The sequence below is a fragment of the Eptesicus fuscus genome, chromosome 7 (genome assembly GCF_027574615.1).
Source record: "Eptesicus fuscus isolate TK198812 chromosome 7, DD_ASM_mEF_20220401, whole genome shotgun sequence".
In the NCBI taxonomy this organism is placed as follows: Eukaryota; Metazoa; Chordata; class Mammalia; order Chiroptera; family Vespertilionidae; genus Eptesicus; species Eptesicus fuscus.
Window position 1 is genome coordinate 61,233,070 of NC_072479.1, and position 18,161 is coordinate 61,251,230.

The window sequence follows — 18,161 nt, forward strand, 5'->3', positions numbered from 1 at the left end:
GCAGACATTATGATATTTTATCCCTAAAGGATACTTCAGGTGTAACCACAATACTGTTATCATGCCATATAAATTAAAAATAATTTATTAATGTTATTTTAACATAATGCGGACTAGTAGTTTTATTGCTAGCTTTACCCAGTGGCCAGATAAATTTCTATTGAATGAGTACAAAAAACGTTTTACATAAATGTTAAAGGCACTCTTTAAAATTAAATACCCATTGCATTTTGAAGTTATTTATTACATGTTCTTACAAGATAATATCTTTTTAAAGAATTCTTGTGATCTGTCTGCAATGTGTTAATATATAGAGTCTCAAGTTTTTGTGTTTTAGCTCTTAGTGCCTTGTTATCATAGAGCAGTACCCAGTTAGACTGAATTGATTGTTGGTTGCATGGCTGAGTAGGATTTATGAAGTGTCAGATGATATACTTACAAATATATAATGTTTTGTGGGTTGTTTTTCCTTGGGCGATGTGTACTAAAAGTAAAAATGGAATCCTATATAATAAAAGCATAATATGCTAAGTGTCCAGTCGTCTGATTGGCCATTCAACCAATCAAAGCATAATATGCTAATGATATGCTAAGGCTGCTCAACTGCTCTATGATGTGCACTGACCGCCAGGGGCAGATGGTCTGATTGGTAGGTTAGCTTGCTGCTGGGGTCCCACCGATCGGGGACTGGAGTGAGACAGACTGGACATGCCCTGGAGCCCTCCCATGGTCCTTCCCCAGCTGGCCAACCTCCCATGTCTCTCCCCGGCTCCAGTTGTGCACCAGTGGGGTCCCTCGGCCTGGCCTGCATTCTCTCACAATCTGGGACCCCTAGGGGTTGTCGGAGAGCCGGTTTCAGCTTGATCCCGCAGGTCAGGCTGAGGGACCGCACTGGTGCATGAATTCATGCACCGGGCCTCTAGTTTTATTAGAAAATGAATGCCAGTTATAATTGTTAATGCAGTGTGTGCATATTGAAGGTGGACGGGGGGCGGGGCAGACTTCCAGCAGTACTATTCTTTTGTCTGCTCTACTCATATTTTGCCATCCTAATTCCATCCTTTTCTGACTTTCCTTTAATCTGGTACCTTCTCCCTCCTTAGCAGATGATCTCAAGATTTGGTGAGAATATAAAATTTTATAATTGTCTTTTCCCTCAAACACAGATATGGGGTTGATATTTGAAATTATGTGCAAGCTTTTTTATATTAGAAACTCAACTTATATGAAGTTTTTCTATAGGCTGCATTTTTCCAGTTGGTAATTGTATTATGTTTAATAGATATGAAGAGGCTGAAAAGGACTGCACACGAGCTATTTTATTAGATGGCTCGTATTCTAAAGCTTATGCCAGAAGAGGAACTGCAAGAACATTTTTGGGAAAGCTAAATGAGGCCAAACAAGGTATGACTATTTTTATAACAACTGCCACTCACTCATTCTGACGAGACTCCCAAGTTGTAGAAGCAGAGATTTGTGTAGCCTTCCCATGGTTCAAGCATATAGAATTTAGAGAAAGACATATTTTCTTTCTCAGTGTAAATCATGAATATGTATGCAGATTTGAAGGAATGCAGCTTCAATAGTAGACCTGATTTATCTTTTGATAGCATACAGTACAATCTGGCTAGTTGCCAATCAAAATTAGTAAAGATTTGAATTATAGGTGAGAAGGAAAAAAGCAAGACAAAGGCAAGAATGAAAAGGAAGGGAATCAGCAGCTGGAGGTAGAGGATAATGTAAAGTCTGTAGTGATGCCCCGCCCCCCTTTTTTTCTTGATACTAGTTATTCTTTTATTTTCCTTGATCTGTCTTTTAAGTATGTATTAGTGTTTTTGAAGAACCAACTTGTTTCTATTGTGTATGTTTTCTATTTCATTTATTTCTACTCTTTATTGCCTTCCTTGAACTGTCTTTTGATTTAATTGGCTGTTTCTTAATATTTTAATATCAATACCTAGATAATTGATTTTCAGTCTTTTTTCCTGATCCATGCATTTAATTCTGTCAGTTTTTCTCTAAACCTGGCTTCAGCTGTAACCCATGCATTTTTTTCATTATGGTAAAAGACACATAACATAAAACTTACTGTTCTAACCATTTTTAAGTCCATTGGCATTGAGTCCATTCACCTTGTGTAACCATCACCATTATTCATCTCCAGAACTTCTTCATCATTTCATTCTGAAAACTCTACGCATTAAACAGTAACTCTCCATTCCCCACTTTCTCCAGCTCCTCGGAACCACCATTCTTCTTTCTATCCCTGAATATGACTATTCTAGGTATTTTGTATAAGTAGAATTATACAGTATTTTGTCCTTTTGTGTCTGGCTTATTTCAATTAGCATAATTTCTTCAAGGTTCATCCATGTTGTAGCATGTATCACAATCCAACTCCTTTTTAAGGCTGAATAATACTAGACTCTATCTACATTTAGTGAGTTACCTTGTCATTTATTAGTAGTGTGGGCTTTGGTAAGTTAGGTTACCTGTAGGCCTCAATCGTATCATCTGTAAAATGGGGTTGTAGTGAGGAATACATCAGAATTCATATAAAGAATAGCACTCAGTAAATGTTAGTCTTTGTTGTTGCTTACATGTTTCCTAGCATCCTGAGTAAAACTTCCTGAGATAAACATGGGGTTACTAAACCAATAAATATATCATGTCTTGAACTTGATAAAGTGTTTTCACTAATTTATTATATTTCTTAAAAATTTGCTTTAGATTTTGAAACTGTTTTGCTTCTGGAACCTGGAAATAAGCAAGCAATAACTGAACTTTCCAAAATTAAAAAGGTAATATATTATTTTCACCAATATATACTTTTATTTTCTGCAACTTAAACACATTTATTTGTTGCATAATTAACTTGAGAATATTTTTATAGTCATGATTACAAATCTATTTTCAAGGAATTAATTGAGAAAGGACACTGGGATGATGTGTTTCTCGATTCTACTGAAAGGCAGAATGTGATAAAACCCATTGATAATCCACCTCATCCTGGATCAGCTGTAAGTGAAACACTTGTCTTTCTTGGTATGTAAATATCAGTGTGGTATGAATAAGAGTAGGAAACAAACTGTTGAATTAAAATCTCTTAAAGGAAATGTTGAAGTCTCTTCCTAGGGTCAATAAAAAATACTTTTTAGGATTATTGATGTAATTACATTGGGGAAAAATGAGCTATTTAGAGTTAAGTGCCTTTAGTTTTTAACACCATAAATTTAAATATTTCTACATGTTTTCTGATATTAAAGAAATTTGAAGCAGTTTTACATTTTTGAAATAATTAAGAATTAATAAAAATTCTTAATTATTCTTTTTGTTCCTATAGTGCAGGAAAAAAAAACCTTGGCTTTGTTTAACTTAATGAAAAACAGTATGGTATACCAAAAACAACATGCAGTACATATTGTAAAATATAGTCTTGGCTATACAAGATTTTGCATAAGTGCTGATTTTAGATCTTACACCATACAAGATGTAAGAGTATTTTAAAACAATCCCAATCTCAAATATTGTATAGCCAAAATCTTGTATAGCCAAGATTATATTTTACAATATGTACTGCATATTGTTTTTGGTATACCATACTGTTTTTCATTAAGTTAAACAAAGCCAAGGTTTTTTTTCCCTGCACTATAGGAACAAAAAGAATTCAGCAGTTTGTTTTGTGCTAAGTTTTTAAAATTAAATTCATTTAAGGCAAATATATAATGTGACTCTAAGGTAGTTTCCAACATTGACATAGTTTTTAAAATATATGTATATATAAATTTTTGAAAGATAAAATACATGTAGAAAAGTACACAAGGTATGTTAAGATTTAAAGAATAATTATAAAGTGAGCACCTATGAAACCACCAACCAGGATCACCCTCCCCTCCCCACTAAATTTCCCTGCATGCCCCTCGTGGATGATGATTCTCTCTCCTGCCCCCTGTTACTTATGGATGTTACTTTGAGAATAATAACAAATTTACAAGAAGTCAGAGTGCATATTTGTATCTTCTTTTTTACTAAAGAAAGAATGAGGCAAAGGATGTTTAATTGTTTTGCCAAGTTCACATTTCAGATTAGTAGCAGATAGAGGAATCCTTAGTTTAGTGCTTTTCCAGTGTTCTTATTGTGACTTTACTCTTGAATTTTCTGAGATAATACTTGTTTCATGTGCCAGGCATAAAGCTAGTTGCTTTCATACATTATATTAATTTTCATTCATTATATTCATTTACTATTTTATTCTTTTCAATAAAGGTGATTGAGTGTTGAATTAAATGTGATTTAAACTTCTACATCTTTGTAAGACTTCTTCACAAAAACTAAGTCACAGGTTTTTAAGAAGCCATTGTCAGACTTTGCTATCCATAATTATAAAGACTCTAGAGGCCCGGCGCACAAAATTCCTGCACAGGTAGGGTCCCTAGATCTGGCCTGCGATCAGGGCCGATCTTCCCTGGCTGCTGGCAGCCGGCCCCACCGCCGCCACTGCTGGTCGCCCTCTGTGTGTGGGGCAACTGGCAGAGCATTTGGGGTCCTGGCACCGTCACCTACCCCCAGTTCCAGGTTCCCCATCGGGTGATCGGAGCCTGCTGGCCAGGGGGAGGAACCAAGAGGTTGGCTGGCAGGCTTCAGTCGAGCGATCGGGGTTTGCAGGCTGGGGGCAGCTCCTGTGTTGAGCGTCTGCCCCCTAGTGGCCAGTGTGCATCATAGCCAACCGGTTGTTCTGCCGTCCAGTTGATTTGCATATTATGCTTTTATATATGCAATGTCCCATGGCCAAGATACCCTCAGCAAGTTTTTATAAATCTTTTTGGTTCTCTTCTCTCTCACTTTAAAAATCAATTTATGTTAATAGTTGTGAAAATTCAGTGTGAATTTAAGTCTCTTGTGGCACAATCTCAAAACAAAACACCTCTGCAATGAGAGATCTGGGGTAAACTATTCTATAAATGATCCATCACAAACAAAATTATTATCCTAGTAGGCAAGGGGGGAAAAGGCTGTTTATTTTATAATAGGTTTCCATAATAAAAATGTGGGCATTTATTTGAAAAATAGAAGGTGTAGTTGGTATAATGCTTTTTAGAGTTGATTTGAGCCCATAATACTTTTTAGAGTTGATTTGAGCCCCACTTTATAAACTTTGAAATCTTAGGCAAGTTACCCAATTCCTGTGGGATCCTCACTTTTTCTCAAGTTGAGATTAAAGGAATAATGATTAGTTGAGATCAAAGGAATAATATCCATTAATACAAAGGCAGTGTCAGGTGAAATAAATGTTAGTTTCCTTTCAGTTACATATTTGTGAGTCTACCTGGTCACTGAGTAAGTTGGTCAGGAAAGGAAGGAAGTCTAAGAAGTGAAGAGAGACTTCTGGGGTGGGTTACTTTATTCAAGTGAGAGGCTAGGCTAGGGTAGCCTGTGTGTCAAGGGCTGGTAGCTTGAGAGTACTTTAGGCAAATCTCCAGAGAGAGCATGGGAGACCAGTGATGTAGATCAGCTAAGCAAGGGCCTGGGGTTCCCTGATAGGGTGGTAGTAAATGAAAGTTTTTCCTGATCTCTTAGTCTCTGCTAAAATACTTATTTTCATTTTTCTGTTTTCCCATATCAAAACTTCACCTTTCTTTTTGGTCCTTAGCTTTTTCTTTCTCCCTTTCTATTTATTCTTCTTTCTTTTTTTTTTCTTGAATTGGCCATTATATAGAACTAAATAAAATGTCATGTTTCTAACTTTTAATTTTTAAAAAGTAATAGATTGAACCATTCATATCTTTTCATAAATATTTCTGTAGTTGTATATTTTGAGTTTTACTTCTGTTCCTACTGTCATTCCTCCATCCCTGGTCTACAGTTAACAGAGACTATTTATTTGGAAATTTGTTAATTAGGATCATGCTTACACATCTAATGTCAATGAAAGTATTTGTTTTTTAATAATACTGTATTGATATAATTCAATAATTATTGTCAAATTATAGTCTATTTTTTAAACACTAATACATGTCCATTCTTGATCAATATTTTTATAGTTATCTATTGCTGATGATAGTTCTCAGCAAAGCAAAGGCCTTAGCTTAACATGATTATCTTTTAAAATAGAACTGCTAACAGGATTCTTTTAACAAATTTGCTAACAGCTTTCTTATTTATGTGCATTTATCCAGTAACCATTTTTCCCATTAGGTCTTAGCTTAGCAATGCTAATAGAATATCTGGTTTTAACATTGAATTTAGTATATATGTCAAAAGTGCTTATCTTTTTATCTTTTTTATTTAAAATTTAACTATACAATTGAATTGAACACTTACATTATACTGAAAGGTTGTGGTTTTTTTTTTTGGTTAAAAATAAGAGTACAATATGTAAACTTTAGAAGAAATTGAAAATGTTTGATACTTGCAACGTTTGAAATAGTGAATGCAATTTATTTTATTAAATTAAAAACCACTATTATGGTCAAGAACTTACCAAGTTTGTGAATATTATTTGGCAAACTTTTAATCCTGAGCTGGCTTTATCTAGCGTCTTATATAGAAAAAGTATTCAGGTTTTATTTATTACTAGAGGCCCGGTGCACGAAATTCATGCACTCGGGGCAGGGGAGTGTCCCTCAGCCCAGCCTGTGCCCTCTTGCAGTCCAGGAGCCCTCGGAAGATGTCCAACTGACAGCTTAGGCCCGCTTCCTGGACATCATTAGCACTGCTGCCTCTGTGGGAGAGGCTCCTGCCACTGCCGCTGCACTCGCCAGCCGTGAGTCCAGCTCAGGGCTTCTGGCTGAGCGGCATTCCCCCTGTGGGAGCACACTGACCACCAGGGGGAAGTTCCTGCATTGAGTGTCTGCCAACTGGCAGTCAGTGCGCATTACAGCAACTGGTCTTTCTGCCATTTGGTCTATTTGCATATTAGCCTTTTATTATTTAGGATTATTATTAAAATGTACTTTTATTGATTTCAGAGAGGAAAGGAGAGGGAGAGAAGATAGAAACATCAATGATAAGAGATAATCATTGATTGGCTGCCTCTTGCATGCCCATTTCTGGGGATTGAGCCTACAACCCGGGCATATGTCCTAACCCGGAATCAAACTGTGACCTCCGGGTTCATAAATCTTTCTATAGTGGTTGACGCTCAACCACTGAGCTACACCAACCAGATGTATTCAGGTTTTAATGTTGGTCTGTTTCATACAGAATGCTGGTTATTGCCTAGTCTTGTTTTTCTTGCTTTCAGTTAGCCCACAATACTGTTGTCAGTTTGGTAATATTTTTTCTTGGCTTTCTTGCCTCTAAAATAAAGTCCAAACTCCTTGACATGGCACACAGTCCCTTTATAAGCTATTTTTAATGAGCCTTTCAAGCTTTGTCTCCATCACTTAGCCCCTTGCACCAGTACCATTGGACTGATCACCTTTTCACTGACCATACATTATCATGTTAATCTTCCACATGGCCATTCTTGTGTACTTTTTCTAAAAAGTCTCTGCTAATGCCAATGTTTTTCTACCTTCCTCTGTGTTCTCTCATAGGTTTGTGCTTTCACTTTATATGGTTTGTATCCCATTGCCTAGTAATTATTTATATATATACATCTTCTTTCCCCATTTAGACCTACGTATGGTAGGTGCTATGAATCTTTTTATTTGTGTTCTCAGAGTGTGACTCCTAAGTCTGCCTAGCCATCAAATTGAATTTTTTTTTTTTTATAACTGGGATTTATGTATAAGAACACAGCAATCTTTTAATTTGTAATTCTAAAATAGAAAAACTTTATGGGTTGATTTAAGGAATTGATTTTAATTGTTTTAGAAACCACTCAAGAAGGTGATTATTGAAGAAACTGGTAATTTGATACAGACTATTGACATGCCAGAGAGCACTACTGCTGCTGCTCCAGAGAGTAATCCTGTTAATGTAGCAGATGTAACAGCAACCACAGGCACTGCAAGTAAGAAGAATTCAAGCCAAGATGACCTTTTGCCCACGAGTGATATTCCAAAAGCAAAAGTATTGAAAATAGAAGAAATCAGTGAGACTTCAGCCCTCCAGTAAGTAGAACTTTTATTATTTGACTAGAGGCCCAATGCATGAAATTCGTGCAAGGGGCTCAGCCCTCGCAGCCCCTCGCAGCCCCTCGAAGCCCCAGCTTCGTCCAGAAGGTCGTCCAGACGGTCTTTCTGCTGCTGTTTGGTCTAATTAGCATATTGCTTGTTATTGTATAGGATAATCTCTAGAATGGTAAAGCCAGACCCAGGATTTAATTCCACTAGAAAATTTATATTACTAATGAGAGTTTTGGTTTATACTCATCACTGTAATTTTTTGAACTACCCAACTTCATGTTCTAGTTTTTCTTTTTTATTTGTTCTGACTCTTCAGAGATGTTTTGCATAAGGAATGATCACTGTTCCTTTATCATAGTGGGGAATTTAGAGATAATAAGAAACTATCTTTAACAAGTTGGTTGTGTTCATTTTTCACCTCAAACTTCATTTAGTATATTGTTTTCCTTCTTAATTCAGCATCAAATTTAATTTTTTAAAAGAAAGCTTCTGAAAAATGTAGAATTTAAACATTTACATTATTCTAGCCATTCATATTTAAGATTTGTGGGTTGTTTTAAATTTTGTTTGGAAAAAAATTTTTTAATGTATTTTTACTGATTTCAGAGAGGAAGTAAGAGGGAGAGATAGAAATATCAATGACGAGAGAGAATCATTGATCAGCTGCCTCCTGCACGCCTCCTACTGGGGTTCAAACCACAACTCGGGCATGTGCCCCTGACTGGAATCGAACCTGGGACCCTTCAGTCTGCAAGCTGACACACTATGCACTGAGCCAGACCAGCCAGGGCTTGTTTGGAATTTTTAAAAGTAGTGATGTGTTTCCTTGATCTATATATATAAAAACCTAATATGCTAAGGGTCTGACCATTCGACCAGTTGCTATGATGCACACTGACCACCAGGGGGCAGATTAGCTTGCTGCTGGGGTCCGGCTGATGGGGACTGGGCGAAACGGGTCAGACACACACTGGAGCCCTCCCGCAGCCCCTTCCCACCCCCAGTTTTGCACCAGTGGGGTCCCTCAGTCTGGCCTGCACCCTCTCGCAATCTGGGGCCCCTCGGGGGATGTCAGAGAGCCGGTTTTGGCCGGATCCCCGCAGGCGTCTATAAAAGATATAGACTAGGTTTGTTTTAGGGTCTTGACATTTTATTCATATATTATTGCATTGCACTCAACAATTCTAATGGAATTTTTTTTAACTTTGAATTTTAGTAGTAGTTCAATTTAAAGTGATAGTATGGATTGTGGGAAAAGACTAAGTAGGTAGTTTTGTTTGTTTTTTAAGGAGAAAGCATTTTTTCCTTCTCAGAATATATTTCTTGAAACTTATAATTCAGACTTCTGAAAGGCTGAGTTATTAGTATATATGATGTAGTAATGTGGTATATAGAAATGGTGTGCTTAAAAAGTGGCCAGGCTGATAGCCCAACAAATGAGAATAGTCATTGTGTAGCATGTGAAAATTTGAAGAGGCTTGTCTTGCAAAAAAAATATACATATGTTATCAGCTGAAACAATTTAGTATTTTTAGAATGTAAATAGATAATGTAATATTAGTTAAATCAGAAATTTTAAAATCTCTATTGATGCTTTCTTATAATAAGCTTTGACTAATTTTGTTTCTTTTCAATTGTTTGACTGATGTCTCTGCAATATTGCAGACCTCAAGTTAATATGAAGCAGGATGTATATCAGTCTTCCCGTGAGAAGATTTCTATAGAGGGAGACAAATTGCCTGCTCAGTTTATCACAACTGTTCTTCCTCCAGTTCCTGCAAACTCATTCCAGCTTGAATCTGATTTTAGACAACTGAAAAGTTCTCCAGATATGTTATATCAGTATTTGACGGTAAGAAAGAGGAAGCTAGTAGTTCTGTTGTAAATAAAAGGTCAAAGAATGTCTTTGTCACTCACTATCTACCTAATAAAAGAGTAACATGCTAATTGACCATACCATTACGACACCCACCAGCCAATCAGGAGTGAGTATGCAAATTAATCCAACAAAGATGGCGGGTTAATTTGCTTACACAGGCACCGAGTGGCCGCGGACGGGGCAGGACGCTTGTGTTGTCACCATGGAGACGACGCAGGCGTTCCGCACCACCCCAGCATCTCCGGGCCTCTGGGCAGCATGGGAAGGCAGAAAGGCAGCTCTGGGCGGAAAGGCTGCTCTGGCCAGAGCAAAGGCGGTGCCGGCAGCCAGGGAAACGAAAGCCCATTCTTGCACGAATTCGTGCATCAGGCCACTAGTATAATAATAGTGTTATATTTGCTCTTTGTATTGTATAATATGATTGTAGAAAATGCTCTTATTATCCCTTACCTGACACATGTATCACCCTGGCCAGACCATTTTATTTTATTTTTTTAATTTTTAATTGATTTCAGAGAGGAAGGGAGAGGGAAAGAGAGATTGAAACATCAATGATGAGAGAGAATCATTGATTGGCTGCCTCCTGCCCACTGGGGATTGAGCCCGCAACTCAGGTATGTGCCCTTGACCGGAATCGAACCTGGGACCCTTCAGTCCACAGGCCAATGCTCTATCCACTGAGCCAAACCAGCTAGGGCTGGCCAGACCATTTTAAATATTTGCAACCAGGGAACTGTTGGAAATAGGTTCTGTTTTGAATTCTCTTCTCTAAAAATAACTTAATCTGATTTCATATATCATAACTTGAACTTCTTCATCCTTCAAGATGGGGAAAGAAGCTAAAACACATTAAATGCCTTCTTTGTGACAAGTAATGCTTGCAATATTTAGGTAGTCATTCTCCTTCATTTGCTCCAAGAAAAAGAATCAAATCATATGAAATTTACCAAATAATGGGTTATTTTTCTCCAATGTAATCCTATATAATAAAAGCATAATATGCTAAGTGTTCGACTATTCAACCAGTCGCTATGACATGTACTGACCACCAGGGGGCAGATACTCTGACCAGTAGGTTAGCTTGCTGCTGGGGTCCGGCTGATTAGGATTGGGCGAGACCGGCTGGACATACCTGGGAGCCCTCGTGTAATACCACCCTGGCCGGTTGGCCCCGGTCGGCCCTGATTGGGACTGGGCGAGACAGGCTGGACACACCCTGGAGCCATCCCGTGGTCCCTCCCCAGCCTATCGTGCACCAGTGGGGTCCCTTGGCCTGGCCTGTGCCCTCTTGAAATCCGAGACCCCTCGGGGGATGTCGGAGAGCCGGTTTTGGCCCAATCCCTGAAGGCCACGCTGAGGGACCCCACTGGTGCACAAATCCATGCACCGGGCCTCTAATTATAATAATAATTCCTTATAATTATGCAACGTATAGTTACTTTCAAATACATTATCTCATGTAATTTTATTTTTTAAGCTCTCTCTATTCTTGCTTTTTGAGAGCTCAAAGTTTCCTGGCTCTCTCATGGTGGTGTACATTTATCTGTTCATGAGGTTTTTCTCTGATTTGTACAGAGTATCTTACTGTTTCTCTAACCTTCTTTCTTCTATCTTTAATTACATTACACTGTGACAACCCCCTCTCCCCATTATTATTCATTATGTATTAATGCGTAGTAGTTATTCTTTACTATATTCACCTAAGCAGTTATTATATAATTTATATGTAAATGTTGTCATAATTTAATTTTCTAACTATTTTTTTTCCAAGAAAATTGAACCATCCTTGTATCCTAAGTTGTTTCAGAAAAATCTAGATCCAGATGTATTCAACCAAATCATTAAAATTCTGCATGACTTTTACATTGAGTAAGTTGAATTTTTTTAGTTATACTTTCATACTGTAGTGCTATGCTATTTCTAGGGGTTTGGGAAATTCATTTGTTTTGATTTTATTACTACCTTCTATGTAGCAATATTAGCATTCTGGTAAATTTTACTATGGCAGAAGTTGTGAAGATGGTACGTGCAAGGAGTAACAAGGGAAATGATTGAGTTTTATTTTTTTTAAAGAGAAAAGTAGGGCATGGAAGTGAATAAGTGTTATAGCAGATTAATAACATCTGTGCTATGCCTCACATTTGAGAATATTATTTCTTCAATTGACTTGATAAATTCCTTCACCTGGGCACTTAAAATAAAGACAGTATTCTTTAAGTATCCAGGGAAAAAGATAAATGAAGACCTTATTTATATATAATTAGAAATATTGTGTTAGTAAAGAATTAAATAAGCTACTTTTAATGGATCATTTGTTTTTTATTTTGTTTATTTCAGGAAAGAAAAGCCATCACTCATCTTGGAAATTTTACAAAGGCTTTCTGAATTAAGAAGGTTTGATATGGCAGTGATGTTCATGTCAGAACCTGAGAAAAAAAGTGAGATCTGTGAACATAGCTTTTCCATAACTCTTTATTCTTATATTCCTCTTTTATTTTTTAAACAAATGATAGCAAATATTTGTTGAATGTTTACTATGTCCAAGGTACATACAATTAAATTTAAATAAAACATAATTAAAGTAAAATTAAAAATTTTAATCCTGACAATAACATCATGAGGTGTTGGTATGATTATTATTCCACTTTTACAAAGGAGGAAACTGAGGCATAGGGAGGTAAGGAACGCCATCAAGGTCATACAGCTAGGAAGTCAGGCCCAGGATTTAAACTTAGGCAGTCCTGCTCTCGAGTCTGAGCTTTTCTATTTGAAAAAGCAGTAATAGAATGGTTGAGCTTCTGCCATCATGCAGCATGTGAAGGTTCCCTGCCACAGGGGGCAGGTAACGATGTGGGTACACCGAAATCTAACCCGTTCTGTGACAGCTAATTCCCTGAGTTTGTTTCATTTAAGCTGAATTCTCAAAGAAGGGCAGGATTCAGTTAGATGAAATGGGTAGGGAAGAGTTTTAGACTGAAGGGATGATGTGTTCTGAGACTCTCAGGCAGGAAAGAGCCAATTGAATTTAGAAAATTAAAGGAAGGGCAGTGTGGCTGGATTGACGAGTTGAGGGTAAAGAGTGGCAGGTGATGAGCCTGAATTAGAGCCCTTACTTCTACTTGGCATATCTCAGTCTTTGGAGGAAAGTGTTAGTTTGGGAGGCCCTAATTTAAGTAACATCAAATGCTGCAAAAACTTCAAATTGCCTAGAGGTTTGGGCTATACTGTATAGTTTTAGGAAAAAGAGAGAAAAAATCATAAGAATACCAGAGTACCAGTGTTTTTAGTTTTAAAGATAGGGAAACCTGGTACCATTTTCAAACCTCTTAGGCTAAATGTACTTTGGGCTCCTTTTCTTTTTTATGTATCTAGCAGTGACATTGAATGAGTCTTAATCAGTAAGAAAAAATTCTCCTTATGTTGTACTTAGGGAAGTGAATATGCAACTCAGAGAGATTTTAAAATAGAATTTAAATCAAAAGAAACTTCTGCTTCATCTTCTGTTAATCAAAAACAATTCCTGAAATTCCCCGAGAAGTATTGCTTTTACTTACTACTATTCTAACCTCATCTTCTACCACTGTTTTCACTCTGCCCCACCACACCGCTTGGTGTTTTTTAATGTACCAAACTACCAGACTTAATTTAGCCTCTGGGGCTTTGCATTTGGCTGTTCCCTCAGCCTAGAATATCTCCCCACCAGCTTCCTCACTTTATTTAAGTTTCCATCTAACATTCAGAGATACCTTTCCTCAGCAGCCCTAGTTAAAATAACTGTCTGCCTCCCCTGCCTCCTCACCCTCTGTATTCTTACCCTGCTTTATTTTTCTTCAAAATAACTAGCTGGCAGTATTCCATGTATATGTTTATTATTTCTCTCCCTAATAGAATTAAGCTCCATGAGAGCAGGAACTTTGTCTACAATTTTCTAGGCCTCAGGCATAGAACAGTGTTTAGTACATAATAACTTCTTAGTAGAAGCATGTTGAATGAAAGAATTTCTTGCCACTATAATGTGATAAGTTAAAATGTACTCAAAGAATGTGAGTTGGCTCTTCAGACTGGCCTTCCATCCTGGTTGGGTCTCCACTGTCCACTAAGTTAAACACGGGAAACACTTATAATGGTTCCTGGCATGTAACTAAACTTTCAATAAATATTAGCTGTTCTTATCTTCCATTATTGGCAATAATGGAAGATAAGAACAGCTAATATTTAACAATTGTTAATTAACAATTGTTAGCTAGCTTTCATGTTGAGAAATAGACGAACTATAATAGTATTTTCCAAAATGTAGAGTGTGGACCATTCAGTGGTGTGAAAGATAAAGATTTTACATAGTTTATAGGAAGATCTTTGAACGCTTAATAGTTAGGTATTTTATTTTATTTTATTATATAATATATATAATATATATAATTGTAGATGTTATCACTAATTTTCAATTAGAGTAGTGATATAAAAGTTTCTTCTAAAATAAAATTATTTAAGTTTGAAAAACAGTTAATTATAATATTAAGTAAAATAGTTAAGTAGAGTAAAAATTTTAGGAAGCTTAGAATGAGTTAAGTTTACTCTGTAAAATTAATGTCATTGAGGGTGTAGAGGAAATTTTTTACTGCTAAAGCAAAATATTTTGGCAAACATTGGATTGCTATATAATTTTCTATTCTCGAATTGGCTTTTTAAATACCTGAATTAGAATTTAGAAATAATCTTTATATTATAACTTTCAAATGTAAAATGTTTTATTTGACAGATCAGATTATTCCCTTTAATTTTTGTTTCACTAAACTTTTTTAAAAATGGAGATTAAAATGGGACACTTTTTTCTTTTCTTTTTCAGTTGCACATGTATTATTCAGTCACATAGAGAACTCAGGGTTGAAGGATAATTCTGTTGAAGAACTCAAGAAAAGATATGGTGGTTGATTGCCATTTTTACTAAAATTATTGTCTTTGAATTTCACATGTAAATTTTTTTCTACTGAAATAAAGTTTTGTTTCACGTTGAAGAAAATGAAATTTTACAGGAAAGTACTGTCTTTGGATATAAGTTAATTAACTATAAAGTGAATTGTGATTTAACTAGTGAGAAATGTATTCTTTATAAGTGATCTATTTATAAGTCTTTTCTGAAAATAAAAATATAAATAATGAGGTATATTTGTAAAGATCAGTATTTTGTAAGTCATTTAAATGTTAGATATAGATACATTCTCCAGTGCCCTGTAAGTGTAACATTATTTCTACATGACAAGGCTGCTTCATTAGCATTTGAGTAAAGTTATATTTGTATAGAGAAAGTTAAGTAGGTAACTGGATTGTTTCTTTATAAGACTTTTTAATATCATTGTGCCAGTTCACTAACATAATTACTTAGCTGCAGGATAAGTATTTTTAGTATTTATGTTGAAAAGAGACTTTTAACTAGACTTTTTATAGCAGTTCATTGAGGAGTCACAGCATCCTTAGATTTAATACTTCAGATTTTTTCTTCATGATATCAACATCATATATATACTAAAGGCACATAATCCAAAGCAAAGTGTAGAAAATTTAAAAACTGGGAATATTTAAGTAGTAATTAGCATATAGCTTATGTGTGTATGTGTTGTGTGAGTGTGTATCTATAAAGCCTTTAAAAGCAGGGCTAGAATTCCACTCATCCTTATTTTGTACAGTTCCTGGCACAGTCCTTTGCACCTGGTTAGGTGCTTGATTAATATTTGTACAATCTAATTTAATTTAACAGCAAGAATCAATTTTAGTAAATTTAAAAGTAGCAACCTAGCAAATTTGGGGCATCCTATAAATGTTGTTAAAAGCCATTTAATTTTAGAGAGCATCAAGTTGTTAAAAAACATACTAGGTCTCCCTAGCTGGTTTGGCTCAGTGGATAGAGCATTGGCTTGTGGACAAAGGGTCCTGGGTTCGATTCCAGTCAAGGGCACATACCTTGGTTGCAGGCTCCTCCCTGGCCCGAGCCCTGGTGGGAGCATGTGCAGGAGGCAACCAATCAATGTGTGTGCCAGGCCAGCACATCCAAGGGTTCAGTGAGCCTGAGTGGGGGCGGCGAAGGATTGAAGAAAAGACAGACAAAGAGAAAAAGCTGGGTCTAGGTGGATCTCCTGTGCCTGGCTAAGGCCACAGAGAGAGATCCAGAGAGCAAGCTGAGCCTTTATTTTATAGCCAGAAGTAAACAAGGTAGTGGTCACCATAGTTACAATGTTCTTGTGAGTTTCACTTGTTTTGGCAGCACTTGCTGCACCTCCCACAGCCAATTGGCTACCCAGATAGGATCTAGGGGACGTCATAAGGTCAAGCTTAATTATGCTAAGAGGGCTATGCCCTCTAAGCTGGGACTTGTTTGTGGCTTTGCCAACAGGTCAGTTCGAGGCTTAACCTTATATCCGCTCCCTACAAATGTGATTCTCTCACATCGATGTTTCTCTCTGTCTTTCTTTCTCTCTTCCACTCTCCCTAAAAATCAGTGAAAAAATACTCTCTGGTGAGGATTAACAACAACAAATACTAGGTCACCATCCTATAGCTGTTATCAGCATTAAATTTAAAACTTTATTTTACACTGTTGATAATTTTTGTTGCATCATACATTGTTATACTTACAATTGCTTGAGTAATCATAATCTATTTACAAAGATAATTGTCCAGATATAAATTATTGAAATGATCATAGTTTATATAGTCACAGTGCCCTTAGGTTAGAATTTATTAATGTTATGCATTGCTAAATGTATTATTTTTTTATGGTATATGACAAACAATAAAATTTAGCCTTTTATGTATAGCTTACACATGTGTATTGAATTTTGAATGACTTTAATTTTTTCTCAAGCCATTAGTAAGAAGTTGATTTAGATGAATAGAAAAATATTACAAAGGCAAAAAAGTTATTTCTCATTAGAGGCCTAGTGCATGAAATTTGTGCACTTGGGGGGGGGGCGTCCTTCAGTCTGGCCTGCGCCCTCTCACAGTCGGGGACCCCTTGGGGGATGTACACCTGCTGGCTTAGGGCCTAAGCCAGCACTCAGATATCCCTCTTGTAGTCCGAGGCTCTCACAGTCCGGGACCCCTTGCTCCTTACTGCCTGCCTGCAGCGGAGGCGGGAGAGACTCCTGCCACCACAGCTGCACTCACAAGCCGTGAGCCCGGCTTCTGGCTGAGCGGTGCTCCCCCTGTGGGAGCTCACTGACACCATGGGGAAGCTCCTGCGTTGAGCGTCTGCCCCCTGGTGGTCAGTGCATGTCATAGAGACGGGTCATTCCACCATTTGGTCGATTTACATATTAGCCTTTTATTATATAGGATGGTCTTTGGTTGATTACCTCCCATGCACCCACCCACGGTCGGGGCCAGGGAGGGACAGCGGGAGGGCTCCAGGGCATGTCTGGCCCTTCTTGCTCAATCCCAATCGGCCGGACCCCAGCAGCAAGCTAACGTATAGGTCAGAACGTCTGCCCCCCTGGTGGTCAGTGCACGTCATAGTGAGCAGTTGAGCAGCCTTAGCATATCATTAGCATATTACTCTTTGGTTGAAAGGATAACTGGACTACAGGACACTTAGGCTTTTATTATGTAGGATATTTTCTTATGTGATCCTTAGAAGAGTTCAAACAAGGTAGTCAGGGCAGGTAGTGTTATTGCCATTTTTAACATAAGAAAAGGAGATTCAGATTCAGTGTTTCCATGATTACAGAGTTTAAAAATAGCAGAGTGGGTTCAGAACACACTGTCTTCTAATTTAATCTACAGCTATTTGGACTACTCCAGTTGCATTATTTATGTTGTGTTGTCTGGGTAGGCACTAACCTGAAGAAGTATGAATTCTAAGATTTGCTTTTTTATTTTTTTTTAAATTCTCACCTGAATATATTTTTTCCTTTGATTTCTATAGAGAGTGGAAGGGAGGGAGTAGGGGTAGGGAGAGAGACACACACATGAGAGAGACTCATTAATTGGTTGCCTCCCACATGCACCCCAAACGGGTCTAGGGAACCTGCAATCAAGTTGCAATGCCCTTTACTGGGAATTCAACCTGTGACCCTTTTGCCTGCAGGCTGACACTCTAACCATTAAGCAAAACTAGCCTGGGCCAAGATTTGCTTTAGAATTTGCATTAAAAATTGTTTAATGTTAACTTGTTTTCCATTATAATTAGTTCAAATGCTCATTATTTAGTTCCTACG

General features: G+C 37.2%; 1 protein-coding gene across 3 annotated transcripts in view; it reads left to right on the forward strand.

The window, feature by feature from the left end:
- Positions 1 to 16,727, forward strand: part of RPAP3 (RNA polymerase II associated protein 3) — a 42,333-nt gene extending 25,606 nt beyond the window's left edge. The window contains exons 10-17 of one of the 3 annotated variants that reach the window (XM_028144241.2): positions 1,283 to 1,404; positions 2,731 to 2,801; positions 2,919 to 3,020; positions 7,819 to 8,057; positions 9,738 to 9,924; positions 11,723 to 11,820; positions 12,289 to 12,389; positions 14,798 to 16,727. In XM_028144241.2, the coding sequence (XP_028000042.2) occupies positions 1,283 to 1,404; positions 2,731 to 2,801; positions 2,919 to 3,020; positions 7,819 to 8,057; positions 9,738 to 9,924; positions 11,723 to 11,820; positions 12,289 to 12,389; positions 14,798 to 14,883 (1,006 nt within the window). In that variant the 3' untranslated portion in view covers positions 14,884 to 16,727. The remainder of the gene's footprint in view (positions 1 to 1,282; positions 1,405 to 2,730; positions 2,802 to 2,918; positions 3,021 to 7,818; positions 8,058 to 9,737; positions 9,925 to 11,722; positions 11,821 to 12,288; positions 12,390 to 14,797) is intronic. The other 2 variants (XM_054719137.1, XM_054719138.1) reach the window with 2 other exon arrangements.
- Positions 16,728 to 18,161: the final 1,434 nt, after the last annotated feature.